Source organism: Papio anubis, chromosome 4 (genome assembly GCF_008728515.1).
Source record: "Papio anubis isolate 15944 chromosome 4, Panubis1.0, whole genome shotgun sequence".
In the NCBI taxonomy this organism is placed as follows: Eukaryota; Metazoa; Chordata; class Mammalia; order Primates; family Cercopithecidae; genus Papio; species Papio anubis.
The window spans coordinates 149,256,144-149,270,472 of record NC_044979.1 but is presented as its reverse complement, the minus strand read 5'-3'; the positions used below and the strand labels follow the sequence as shown (position 1 = coordinate 149,270,472).

General features: G+C 38.2%; 1 protein-coding gene across 2 annotated transcripts in view; it reads right to left on the bottom strand.

Annotated features, from left to right (window-relative positions):
* Positions 1–12,272, bottom strand: part of LOC101025582 (multidrug resistance-associated protein 1-like) — a 93,250-nt gene extending 80,978 nt beyond the window's left edge. For both annotated transcript variants that reach the window (XM_021935571.2, XM_031665667.1), the window contains exons 1-2: positions 12,053–12,272; positions 5,393–5,454 (exon numbers count right to left, since the gene is read on the bottom strand). In XM_021935571.2, the coding sequence (XP_021791263.2) occupies positions 5,393–5,454; positions 12,053–12,118 (128 nt within the window). In that variant the 5' untranslated portion in view covers positions 12,119–12,272. The remainder of the gene's footprint in view (positions 1–5,392; positions 5,455–12,052) is intronic.
* Between the last annotated feature and the right edge of the window lie 2,057 nt (positions 12,273–14,329).

Here is a 14,329-nt window from a genome sequence, read left to right as displayed (position 1 = left end):
ATCATGTTTCTGTTGGCTCCAAATATGCTGGACATTTTTCCTGCAGTGCACTTTTAAAAACATATTAAGCAACAAACTACTTTTCATGTCATATTAAAGTTCTACTTCGTTCCATAAAATAAATATTCATTTTTCAAAATAAGACTGCATTGACTTTTAGAAAAGCATTTTTTAATAACATTTACTGCACCTCAGCATTTTGAGGTTAGAACTGTGCAAAACTCAAGCGGTTTTGGTTCAGGGGAAGAGTGACCTCTTGCTTTCATGCTGAGTCCCAAATAATGCAGCATCTAAAGTGACACTGAAGCTGACTTGATTGTGACTTTCATGGATTAGTGGTTTAACTTCACCATGACTTTTTTTCCCAGATCGTGCTCCCCTCCGCCATCTTTTGCTCTCTTTTAATAGCCTCTGATCACATGGAGTGGCCTTACCTTCTCCACACAAGAGTTTGGAAAGAATAAGCAAAGGAAGTGATAAGGAAAAATGGTACTTATTTAAATCAAATCTTGAGGCAGCTTTTTTGGGAAACAAGGGACAAGAATTGGCCCTCTCAGTAGAGGTGAAATGTATAACACATACTAGGTCCCATCAACCTGTGGGCTTTATTCCTAAAATGATAATAAAGTTTACACAGTATCTCGTATTTTTAGAATGATGTTTCTTTTCTTTTTCTTTTCTTTTTCTTTTCTTTCTTTCTTTTTTTTTTTTTTTTTTTTTGAGGCGGGTCACCGGCTCCAGTCAGCCAGGCTGGAGTGCAGTGGGGCGTGATCTCCACTCACTGCAAGCTCCAGCCTCCCGGGTTCCCGCCATTCTCCTGCCTCCAGCCTCCTGAGTAGCTGGGACTACAGAAGCCTGCCGCCCTTAGCTCATTTTTGCACATTTTTATTGGTGGCGGGGTTTCACCCGTGTTAGCCAGGATGGTCTCGATCTCCTGACCTCGTGATCTGCCCGCCTCAGCCTCCCAAAGTGCTGGGATTACAGGCGTGAGCCACCGCGCCCGGCCGACTGATGTTTCTTTTCAAAGGACATTCACATCAATGAATTTGATTCTCACAACTCCCCAAAGCGGTCAGAACAGGATTAATTTCTCATTTTTACAGGCAGTTAAACATTAAGAACTTCAGAGACTAGTGATGGTGTTTTATATGTAAAATAAACCAGGGCTAACTTAGCAAAAAGCAGACAGTGAAATGTATTACTTCTGATATGGTTTGACTTTGTTCCCACCCAAATCTCATCTTGAATCGCAGTTCACACAATCCCCACATGTCGTGGAAGGGACCTGGTGGGAGGTAACTGATCACAGGGGTGGTTACCCCCATGCTGCCGTTCTCTTGATAGTGAGTGAGTTTGCACAAGATCTGATGGTTTTATAAGGGGCTTTTCTCTCTTTGTTTGGCACCTCTTCCTGCTGCCAGGTGGAGAAGGACGTGTTTGCTTCTCCTTCTGCCATGATTGTAAGTTTCCTGAGACCTCCCCAGCCCTGTGGAACTGTGAGTCAACTAAACCTCTTTCCCTTATAAATTACCCAGTCTCGGATATTTCTTCGTAGCAGGGTGAGAACTGACTAATACAATTTCCACTCTTAAATGTTATTATCTTAGAGAAAATTTTGACTACATTTAGAATTAACAAGTGTGCATAAATATCTCAACCAACTCATGTGAAGAGAATAGAAAAACAATGGCATTCTGTTAGGAAGATGAGCTGAAATATAACTTTTATAGATGAGTAATATTTGAATACTTAGAATGTGCAAATACATAGTAGCATTATCAATTTTATTACTATTAATCACTTTTTAAAACATTTCTGGAAAGAGGTATTATGTTATGGGAAAAGGAAAGAAAGCAATCTGGCCAAAAATTATAGGATGGGAGAAAGTTGTTTAATGTACAAATTTTTTAATATATGAGAAAAAGGACATATTGAATAGTGTATCCGGTTAAAATAATGACAAGATTGTGACCTATGAAAACTCTTACTAGATTTTTCCATGTATGTCTCCGGCCATGATTATTATACACTGGTGACAGATTATATTTGCTAATAAAGGCTTGGTAACTATTTGATCATCAGAATGATCTAGATAGCTATTGTCTTATGAATTAAGGCTCATAAGTATATAATTTTTTAATTATTGTGTCTTCTGAGCACATTTTAATTGAGTTATTCATATAATTATCGATGCTTGAATTTGTTCTGGGAAATAATTTGACACTATTCTGTAACTCCAAAAATGGATCTGAGAATACAATTCATCTTTGTCTTCAAAGGGACATTCTCTTGAACAGTAGTTAGGTTTCTGCTACAATTGTTTAATCACCACATAAGAAATCGAATTAGATTCATGCCAATGACAGTTCTGGATAACAACATTCTATGAAAATATTTCGTATCTAATTCTGAGATATTCAAATTAAACTAGAAAATAAATGTGCTATTCACAGTTAGAGCTTGATGGTGTGATTGACTTAAGATATGGATTTCAAAATGCTAGGTTGTCATATTTGAAGATTTGCAATGTCTTATCTTGCTTATTAAACTTAATTTCAGCTTCTTCAGGAATGCTAAAATAATGTTTGCAATATTTAATATATATGCATGTAAGTATTATAGTTTGATAATCAAACTTTAAAACTGTATTTAAAATTAATTTATTTGCATTACTTAAATTCTGTGATACCTATGACTTTAAAATGAGACTGGAATTTTTTATTTTTTATTTTTATTTATTTATTTATTTTTGAGACTGAGTCTTGCGCCGTCGCCCAGGCTGGAGTGAGTGGCGCGATCTCGGCTCACTGCAAGCTCCGCCTCCCATGTTCCCGCCATTCTCCTGCCTCAGCCTCCCTAATAGCTGGGACCACAGGCGCCGCCACCACGCCCGGCTAATTTTTTGTATTTTTAGTAGAGACGGGGTTTCACCGTGTTAGCCAGGATGGTCTCGATTTCCTGACCTCGTGATCCGCCCGCCTCAGCCTCCCAAAGTGCTGGGATTACAGGCGTGAGCCACCGCGCCCAGCCCGAGACTGGAATTTTTTAAAGCTGGGGTAGGTGTCACTCTTCCTCTCAACTTCTCCATAAACAAAATTCAGGTTTGGAAAACATTTCTATACATACACAAATTTGAAGTATTAAAAACATTAACTGTAAATAGCTCATATTTACATTTCTAGCTATGCTTTCTTTTTTCTAGTGTGCTGCTTAATGTTACATAGTTTTGCTATCCTCTTTAAGAGATTCCTAGATTTGTGTAACTTGAAAATCTTATCACAATTTAATCCCTTCTGCCCAAGTATTTGCTCAGAAGTATATACATTTTCTACTTCAATTGCTTTAAAAAACTCCCCAATGATCTTCATGTTGACAAATTTAATGGAGAATATTTTGTTATTATTTTAATTTACTCCTTTTCAGTATTTGGCCCTATTGACCACTTTATTTTTTTACTTTCTTGAGAGTCTCTCTCTTCTTTCCTGTCACTCATACTATTTCATCAGATACTTCTCTTATAATATATTCTGAACACCTTTACTTAGCTTTTTTGTAGACTCCTCTTTCTCTTGCCTTTTAAATACTGAGGATTGCCAATGTTGCATTTGTTCAACCTATTCAATGGGTTCTTCCTCTGGGCGATCTCATTCATACGCATGGTTTCAACTACTGTCCCCTAGTCAGTGACTCCCAAATCCATATCTATATGTCAAAGGTTTATTCGAAGCCTGGAAGCCACATATCCAAACTCATTTTCATGTGATGCTTCATAGGTATCTCAAAAACTAAAAATGTCTCAGTCTGAACCCACAGTTTTTCACCACGTCTAAACTGCCCAGCCAGTTCTTTCCCGCCTTTTATTATGTGGTTTTCACATTTTATTTGCTCAACTTGGAATACCACGTTACTCACTCCTGCACATCTTTAAATGTTAAGTGAAAGCATTGGTATCTGTGAAATAGTCCCTAGTTGTGCAAACTTGATTAGATGACACTCCTGAAAATGTGTGTTTGTCAGTTATGCTTATGTTACCTTGTCCCCTTTTTTGTAATGGTGGCATACTTTTTAATCTTTTTAATTCTACTATGAATTCCTAGGAGACATAAACTAAGTCATTTATCTCTGCATTTTTAAAGACTAGCAGAGGCCGGGCGCGGTGGCTCAAGCCTGTAATCCCAGCACTTTGGGAGGCCGAGACGGGCGGATCACGAGGTCAGGAGATCGAGACCATCCTGGCTAACATGGTGAAACCCCGTCTCTACTAAAAATACAAAAAAAAAAAAACTAGCCGGGCGTGGTGGCGGGCGCCTGTAGTCCCAGCTACTCGGAGGCTGAGGCAGGAGAATGGCCTGAACCTGGGAGGCGGAGCTTGCAGTGAGCCGAGATCGCGCCACTGCACTCCAGCCTGGGTGACACAGCGCGAGACTCCGTCTCAAAAAAAAAAAATAATAATTAAAAAAAATAAAAAAATAAAAAATAAAGACTAGCAGAGTTTGGGGCATCTGGTACCCAATCATTTTTTAAAAGATTAATCCCCTCATGGGAACATATCTGTAGATAAAACTGAGCAATTTTGTTTCTGTGAACTGTAAAGCAAGGGGCATAAAGCTAGAAAGACAAATTTAACTTCATGTTATTATGGACTTTCTGTTATGGGGAAAAAGAAATACATTTCTAAAGAAAGCTTCTGAATTTATAAAATAAGAAAACATCAACTCTTCCCATTCAATACAATTTAATTTATGTGTTAAAATCAAAGTTCAAAATGGTATCTCCCGAATAAATTCTGAGCCCTCATCATACATTATGGTTGAATTATTCTATAAGGAAACCCATAATACATGTCTTATAAAATGATTGGGGCTGTGTGTGTTTGTGTGTGTTTTAATAGTAGCATATATGAGTATATAAGAGAGCATTTCTAATAAAAAGTAGAATGACATAGCAAAAATAAAGCATGAAACATGAACTCATCAGAAATTGGTTTAAAACACATACTTACTCCTACATGAGTATCAATGGACAGATGCTTTCCTTTCCTGAGCCTGAATTTTTCTCATGCAAATGCTTTTCTCATAGCACTTGGGGGAGAATTTAATGAAATAATAAACACAAAGTGGATAGCATATACTCGATGCTAAAAAAGAAGTTCATTTTTCTGTCCTTCCCTAGTGCTAATGAGATGAAAACTCTATAAAGGGACAGACATATTGGAGGAATATTAGTACTGTTATCTGTGGAACTGTTTCGTATGTTTTTACCTATGATTTCTGTGTAATAATATGAGACAACTTTGTACAATTCACGTTGAGATTAAAGAAAATTCAGGTGTCATTTCCCTTGGGATCTTTTTCAGTGTGGAATGCTACAAATATATTAGTAAAATTCCTACCTGCTAAACCAGGAATATGTCACTTTACTGAAAAATGAGGCACTTTTCTCTGGACTGCATTTCTGAAAAGAAAAAATACAGAGAGTAGTGTATAAAGTAAATATTTTTAATTTACATTTGAAATATGTTTTGTCAGAAAAGTAAACCTGAAATTATTTATTCTACTAATAGTTGCAGATATGTTGTTATAATTCTTAAGAAGTATAGTTAGGTGAAGATATTCTTGTATGATGGTTGGACTAGAGGAATTTCAAGATTTCTCTCAACATTGCGATGGTGTGTGTAGCAATAAGTCATGTTGGAAAGGAAAATTGTAGGTACAGGTACATATACATACATAGAGAGATTTTAGAACTGTAAATTTACAATTATATTTATTTGTATACAATATGTACATATACAATATACATACATATACATATATGTGTACATATATATTTGTACACATACAGAGGGACAGTTCATTGAACTTAATAGCCCATATTGGCTATTTACAATTAATACAATTATATGACAGTATAATATACATGAATAATTTATACACATATGTATTATATATGTCTATGTATATATAAGATAAATGTAAAGCATTTAAATTGCTAAAGATAGTTTTCTTTTTCTGAAAAATAGAAAAATAAGAGAATATAATAGTTCTCTGGTGTACTTCTATATGTGTTTACATATTTTTAAAATTATATACATAATTACATATTTGTCACAATTACATGTTATTTTGGGGTGGGTTATAACATTTCCATAAAGTTTTCCCATTTACTATATTGGTTTAACTAAGAGAAAAGAGGTTTAAAAAGAGATGTCTCAAAAACAACCATTTTATGTTTTTATAGTCAGCATCAATCTCTTTGCATTTTTAAGACTAGTCACCAAGTTAATTTTGATTTTTAGAAACTGTCTAACATTTAAGAAATTTTCTAGTGATCTTCTCTAACTCAGTTCTGATTCCATAATCAGTATTTACCAATTTAAAAAATTCTGAAGCTAGAAGGAATGAGTAAATCCAAATTTTATCATATACAACAAAATGCCCAAAGTAGAGATGAGAAAATATATTTGACGCCAGATCTGTTCTCTGTGTTATAACAAATTATATAATATCAATCATGTAAGATATATACAATTTACCAAAATGGCATTTATCATTATAAGATTTTTGCAAGAACTAAATATAGTGATAAATATAAAATACTTATCACACCATTAGCCCAAAACAATGACTCAAATATATGAACAATAAAATTGTCATCACTATTGTTACCAACATACTTCTAAAAAATAAGTACACAAATTGTTGGAAAAAATGTTCTAAAAATTATCTAATTAACCTGGAGGATGTATTTTATGTCATAAGTTCAAATTTCACAGGGAGTTGCTAATGTGATAATTTGCCACCAATGCAAGGATCTGATTCATATCCAAAACACATATATTTCTGTGGAAAACTGTAAATGGCTACCAATTCTTTGCAGCTTTTCCCATCAAGAGGTGGAATCTATTTCGCACCCTTTGTATCTGGGCTGGCATTGTGTCTTGTTTTGATCATAGAAATACAACAGGAGTGACATTGAAAGAGCTCCAATTCTAAGCCTCAAAAAGCCTCAATGCTTTGGCTCCTGCTGCGCTTAGAATACTGAGTGCACCATGTGACTGAGCTGGAGTTAGGCTGCTGAAGGATGACAGATCATGTGGAGGAGAACTAAGGCACTCATCTGATGCTCTATTACCAGGCCAATCATTTGAAAACTGCCAGATATAGGAATAAGGTGGTTCTAGATTATCTGGCTACCAGCCCATCTGCCAGCGGATTCTACAATCGTAGAATCACTGTCACTGTATTTAGTTCTCGCAACAATCCTATGCATAAGAGAATGCAGGAGTTACCGGCCAAACTGACCCAAACCAGGACACAATCCAATTGACACAAAGAATAATGAACTAAGTAACATGGTTGTTTTAGGCACCTAAGCCTTGCAAAGCTACTGCAGATGGCTATTTTAGCAGACTGAGACATCAGTATTTGGTTTAACATTCCTTCTAGGACTGTTTTTTCATGTGAAAGCATCTTATATGATGCCCTTTATATATTCTGGTAAATAGCCTCCTTAGATGTGAACCAGGTATCTTATGCTGAATCACAGTAAAGTCCAACCATCCCAGAAGGAATAGCAGCCAGGTTTTTTTTTTTTTTTTTTTTTTTTTTAAAGGCTGATGAAGGGAATTAATCCTTACCAAGCACCAAGAATGTGCAAATGACTTTTCAATGCATTCATAACTATCGAATTCATATTATGGATCTCATTGAGTTGATTATATATTGCACATACTAATTTGTATGCAGAAAAATAGAACATGACAATTCTGAGTATCTTCGAATGTTCTAATTTACTCCCATCTTCTCCATTAAATATTTATCATCTTTCTAACTCATTTGTTCTTAATCTGACAGCAATTCTGGTCTGCAGACCCAATTGGCCCCAAATGAGTTTCTCATTTCGTGTGTCCCCATGTCCACTACAGATCTTATTTACGCTATTTTATTATCTATTGTATTTATTTACTATTGAGCTTACAGCAGGCATTCCATAAACTTACCTCGACATTGCTGATTTAAGAGTAATTTTCACTAGAATGGAGGTCCTGTTACTTCTGGATTATGGCAGAGGAACAAGAAGTATTTAGACCACCAGATCATAGCACAGCCAGGGTTCTGAAGTGTGCTGTTTTCAATCTTCCTTGGGTTTAATGTTGAGATGTGGCCTCATGGCAATATGGTTTGTGTGACAGATCGCTATGTTTACTGATATCCTATAATGCCTAATTTCAGAAGCTTCCTTTGTGGATTTTATAGGAGGATTTTGGGAATATGGGAGGAAGTTACTGGAAAATGAAAGTAGATGCTCATGGAGGAGGAAAAACTTCTAGAATTTAAAAAAAAAAAAAAAAAAAACTTACTTTTTTTTTTTTTTTTTGACATAGAGTCTTGCTCTGTCACCCAGGCTGGAGTGCAATGGTGCAATCTTGGCTTACTGCAACCTCTGCCTCCCAGGTTCATGCGACTCTCCTGCCTCAGCCTCCTGAGTAGCTGGAATTACACGCGTCTGCCACTAGGCTCGGCTAATTTTTGTATTGTTAGTAGAGACGGGGATTCCCCATGTTGGCCAAGCTGGTCTGGTACTCCTGACCTCAGGTGATCTACCCCTCTCAGCCTCTCAAAGTGCTGGGATTATCAGTGTGTGCCATCACGCCCAGACAGATAAAACTTACATTTTTTAATCACTTAAAATGTGCTAAATTCTGTACTAAGTACATTATTTCACTAAATGTAAAATATCTTTATGATGGCATAATTTCTGTCACCACTATTTTATGGAAATGGAAACTAACACCCAGAGTTTAAGAAACTCACCTAGGGTCTTGCAACAAAGTATTGGAAACAAGATCAAAACCACTTAGTTTATTCTATACTCCAGTTCTAAATCCACACTCTCAACTCAGTACCCATGCAGCCCTGTTTTTCACTACCTACACCTTTCCTACTGCCCACTTCCTTCTGCCTCCTTTCTCCTGGCTTTTGTGCTTCAATCCTACTCAAGTTTCAGTGCCTTTTGTAATTTCTGTCCTCTCACTCCAGTCCAAGGCTCTGAAACGGGTTCTGTATTACCAGAGCAACCTTAACATACTCCTCAGGGAGGACTTAAGAGCTCCTTCAGGTTGGCACTCACTGAATTTCCCCTCATATTACCCAACTCTCTCATTATTTCCTGGAAGGTGTTTCTCTCTTACTAGATTTAGTGCCACAGGAAGACAGAAACTATAGTTGATTTATCTCTGTATCGCTAGCTTCTGGAGAAATCTCCAGTTTCTCAAGGCCCAGGGCCCAGCTCATAATAAACATGCTTTGGATGACTGACCGAATGAATGGATGGATGCTAATCACTACCCACAAAAAATACTTAGAAGCATCTATTCACAGGTCACCATGTTAGCCATAAAAATTCAATTAGAAAGGTATGTTCTTAGCTTTTAGTTACATAGGGATTTTTACCTGAGATCTGTTGTATTAAAAATATGAAATCAATATGTAGGTAAACAGAGGTTTTTTTATACATTTTGAAGCCATCAATATTTTTTTTTTTTTTTTTTGAGATAGTGTCTCACTATGTGCCCAGGCTTCAGTGAAGTGGAGTGAACATGGCTCACTGCAGCCTCCATCTCCCAGGCTCAAGTAATCCTTCCACCTCAGCCCCTCCAAGTAGCTGGGACTACATGAGCGTGCCTCTATGCCTGGCCTCCCTGAGTGCTGGGATTACAGGCATGAGCCACTGTGCTTGGCTACCATCAACTTTTTTAAAAATTTGACATCATAGAAATAACAAATACAGAATGAAATTAAAATGAATATTTTCAACCTTGTTTAAGCGGATTCCTGATCTATGAAGGCTATCAAAGTTGAATAATAATCAAGGAAACAGTGTTTGAATACTAGAGGAAGAATCGACTAGAATTTGGGGTGACAAAATTGTGTTTTATAATTTTTCAACTACAAATTCATAATTTACTGCCTTTGGTCACCTTGGCTGTTACACTAATGATATTAAACCAGCTTGCACAATTGAGCCTGCCATGTCTACGGTACAGTACTATAGTGATGGAACTTTTCCACATTTTCAAGGAACTTATTCAGCCCTTCTATTTTATAGACTTTTATAAAAGTAGTTTATATATAACTTAATTTTAAATAAATTTATAGTTTGATTTTGTATGTGATCAGAATAGATGTCACATCTATTTGACACTCAGAGTTACTGAAAAAGCCAAGATTAGAACAAGTGCCCCTGAATAGGAATTATGTAGTTTTTCTTTGTTAGGACAACAGGGCTGTTTCTAAGCCCATGTCTTGTATAGTGATGATAAGTGAAACAAATGGAACTCTTGTTAGGGGAATTGTTGCTAATACACAACTGTAGGGTTCATTTCTCTGCCTTAGCACCCGACTCCCATTGTAGAAGCACGAGGTATAGTGTGCCAGAGCAGAGCACAGTTAAGTGTCTGAAGTTTCTGGATTTGCCCCAGACCTGGGTCCCAAAATCCATACTGAGTATTATTAATCCCCAGTGCTCTGCGGTTTTAATGGGATCACTCACTGGTTGTAGAATTCCCCTCCAACCTGTGTCCCTTCAGCGATGACAGGTCCTGTCCTCTTCAAAGAGCAGAAGATGCCTCCTCCTCTCCTTCAGCACTACCAAGACTGAGCTCCTAACATTTAATACCATAAAAATCCTAGAGGGAAAACCTAGGTAGTACCATTCAGGACATAGGCATGGGCAAAGAGACTTCATGTCTAAAACACCAAAACATGACAGCAAAGCTAAAAATTGACAAATGGGATCTAATTAAACTAAAAAAGGCTTCTGCACAGCAAAAGAAACTACCATCAGGTGAACAGGCAACCACAGATGGGAGAAAATTTTTGCAATCTACTCATCTGACAAAGACTAATATCCAGAACCTACAAGAACTCAAACAAATTTACAAAGAAAAAACAAACAACCCCATCAAAAATTGGGCAAAGGACCATGAACAGACATTTCTCAAAAGAAGACATTCATACAGCCAACAGACATATGAAAAAATGCTCATCATCTTTGGCCATCAGAGAAATGCAAATCAAAACCACAATGAGATACCATCTCACCAGTTAGAATGGCGATCATTAAAAGTCAGGAAACAACAGGTGCTGGAGAGGATGTGGAGAAATAGGAACACTTTTACACTGTTGGTTGGGATTGTAAACTAGTTCAACCATTATGGAAAACACTATGTAAACGTTCCTCAAGGATCTAGACTAGATGTACCATATGACCCAGCCATCCCATTACTGGGGATATACCCAAAGTTATAAATTATGCTGCTATAAAGACACATGCACCGTATGTTTATTGCAGCACTATTCTAATAGCAAAGACTTGGAATCAACCCAAATGTCCATCCCAGTGACAAGATTGGATTAAGAAAATGTGGCACATATACACCATGGAATACTATGCAGCCATAAAAGGATGAGTTTGCGTCCTTTGTAGGGACATGGATGCAGCTGGAAACCATCATTCTTAGCAAACTATCACAAGAACAGAAAACCAAACACCGCATGTTCTCACTCGCAGGTGGTAACTGAACAATGAGATCACTTGGACTTAGGAAGGGGAACATCACACACGGGGCCTATCATGGGAGGGGGGAGGGGGAGGGACTGCATTGGGAGTTATACCTGATGTAAATGACAGTTGATGGGTGCAGCACACCAACATGGCACAAGTATACATATGTAACAAACCTGCATGTTATGCACATGTACCTACAACTTAAAAGTATAATAATAATAAATAAATTTAAAAAAAAAAAAAAAAAAAAAAAAAAAAAAGACCCCAGGCTCCTGTGGTTCACACCCTGATCTCTGATCTCTGCTTCCAGGATTGAGTGTGTATGCGAGGTCTGTGTGTCCCGTGTGTGATGGCTACTCAAACAAGGGGTCGTCAGTCCACATCCAGGGTTCGAGGACTCACCTCTCCCCACTTTCACTCCCGCACCCGCAGTGGCCCCACGACCCGCCTCTCCTCTCCCCTAAGAACCAGAGAACTTTACCTGCGCATCAAGCCCCCCGCGGACCCGCTGATAGGAGCCGCCCCAGTTCTGCGGACTGCAGAGCATGGTCCGCGGGCGTCTGGCCGCTGGCTGCGAGCCGGCTGCGGCTGTCACTTCCCCTGGCAGTGGACTGTCAGCTCAGCGCCGGCACGGTGGGAGGACACGCACTCCGCCCGGCAGAGTCAGCTGTCAACTTAGTCCCGGCCTGTCAGTCCCAGCCAGTGCGCCTGGGGCGGGGTGCGGGTGGAATGGGGTTGGGCCCAGACGAGGGAAGGTGTGGAGGGAGCCGGGCAAGGACAGTTGTATATAGCGGGCTGCTCTATGCCTGGCGGGGAGTTTGCACTTGACTCAGTAGTTCTCTCCTTTCCATTTCCTACTAGAAACCTAATGTAAATGGCGAGTTAATGGGTGCAACACACCAACACGGCACATGTATACATATGTAACAAACCTGCACGTTGTGTACATGTACCCTAGAACATAAAGTATAATGAAAAAGAAAAAGAAACAAAAAACAAACCTGTGTCCCTTTTATGACCGAAGCACAAAGCTAGTTTCTCGCTGGGGTGATATTACGTTTGCAAACAATGTTACAGCTGTCTCTTAAAAAATATTAAGAAGAAGTATCAGTAGAATTTTAAGGAGCAAATTTATTGCAATGGCCTTAACTTTACAAACCAATGACACACTCCCCGTAGTATTAGAAAACTTTAACTGCATGTCATCTACATTTTACTCTTCAAAGTAACTACAAAGCAAGTAAATGAAAAATTTCACAGTAACTAGGATGAACAAAGAATTAAAGGTGACACATGATGTACAAAGGGGAACAAAAAAAGTTAAAGAATTGCATTCTGATTGTTAGTAAATACTAAGAAACTGTGAGCCTGTCTACAGAAGTAAGGAGTACGCAACAAGTTACTTTGAGGCACATACTTGACACATGATGTATGTCGTTGGTTTGATGAAGCATTTTGTTTTATTTGGCACCTGAAGCAACAAAAGAGGGAGAAATATTAGAAATTCCTAAATGTAAGGATAAAGATAAGGCCATGTAGTATTTTACAAGGATGGATATTATACTTCAGGACAAGGAGCTTTCCGTCTACTGCCTGGGATTTATTTAACTGGTAGATGAAGAGAACGGAGGATTTAGGACAGAAGTCCTGCTTTCTGGAGGAAGGGGCATGAGTCCTACCTGGGGAAGTCTAGGTTGGCCATAGAATGGGTGAAACTGAGGAACCAGACAATTTCCACAGACGAATTCCACCAGATGATACCTTATGGAACTGAAGTCCTGGGGAATGTTTGGAACACAATTCATTTGTCTTCCTCTCTTCATACCATGCTTGCTTGGCCCTATGCAAGGAAGTGGTTGTAGGTTTAACTTTAAAATCAACATGTCTGTGAAGAATTAAGGGTGCAGCTCAAGACTTAGAAACTTTGTCTCCTTTCCACAAATATGTGCACCAATTTGGGAACACCTCGCTCTCACTCAGCAGCCACAGCCTGAAGAACCCTCCTCCTATCTGCACTTTCAAACTGCTCACTCTGTAGATTCTCCACGGAAAATACAAGGTCTTCTAGTAGAATAGGCCTTGCTTTTTCAGATATAGTTATGAGGAAAGAAAAAACTTTGAACCTGTGCCAGGGAGGAGGAAGCCAGGAAGAAAATGAAGCCTAAAACCAACTCAGGCACCAAACCCAGCGTTTGTCTTTGACCTCTAGGAATCAGTCCCCTCAGGTAATGTGGGTGCTAGCAACTGGAAGTAGTAAGATTTCTACATTTACTCAGCTCGGTAGAGATACCTGGCTCCTTGATTGGTGGGAGAAGGGAGGAATGCCCCCCAAAATTGTGTAGAAGTTGGGGAGGGTAATAGATGTGTGTGGCGACTATAGTAAAGAAGTCCCTACCTAAGGAGATTGGGGAAAAAATTATCTGGGAATCCCTCAAAATGTAATAAAAATTACATTTTAATGTCAAGTTTCTCCATTTTATAGAAGGTATAAGATAAGACTGTGTAAATGAGCAGGAAGACATGAAGGTTTGTAAGAAAAACTGAGTTTTCAATGCCTAGTTAAGGAAAACTGCGTGAAATACTCAGATTTCCCTAGGAAATAGAAAAGTACAAAATAAGAGGATCGGACATTCAGAAAACCTTACAACAAAGCTAGAATTCTGACTCGCTGATGTATCATGCTAGCTGGACTATGAAAGAAATACTTTTGTTTTCCAGGAAAAAGAAAATCATGAGAAGGTGTAATAAAAGGATATCT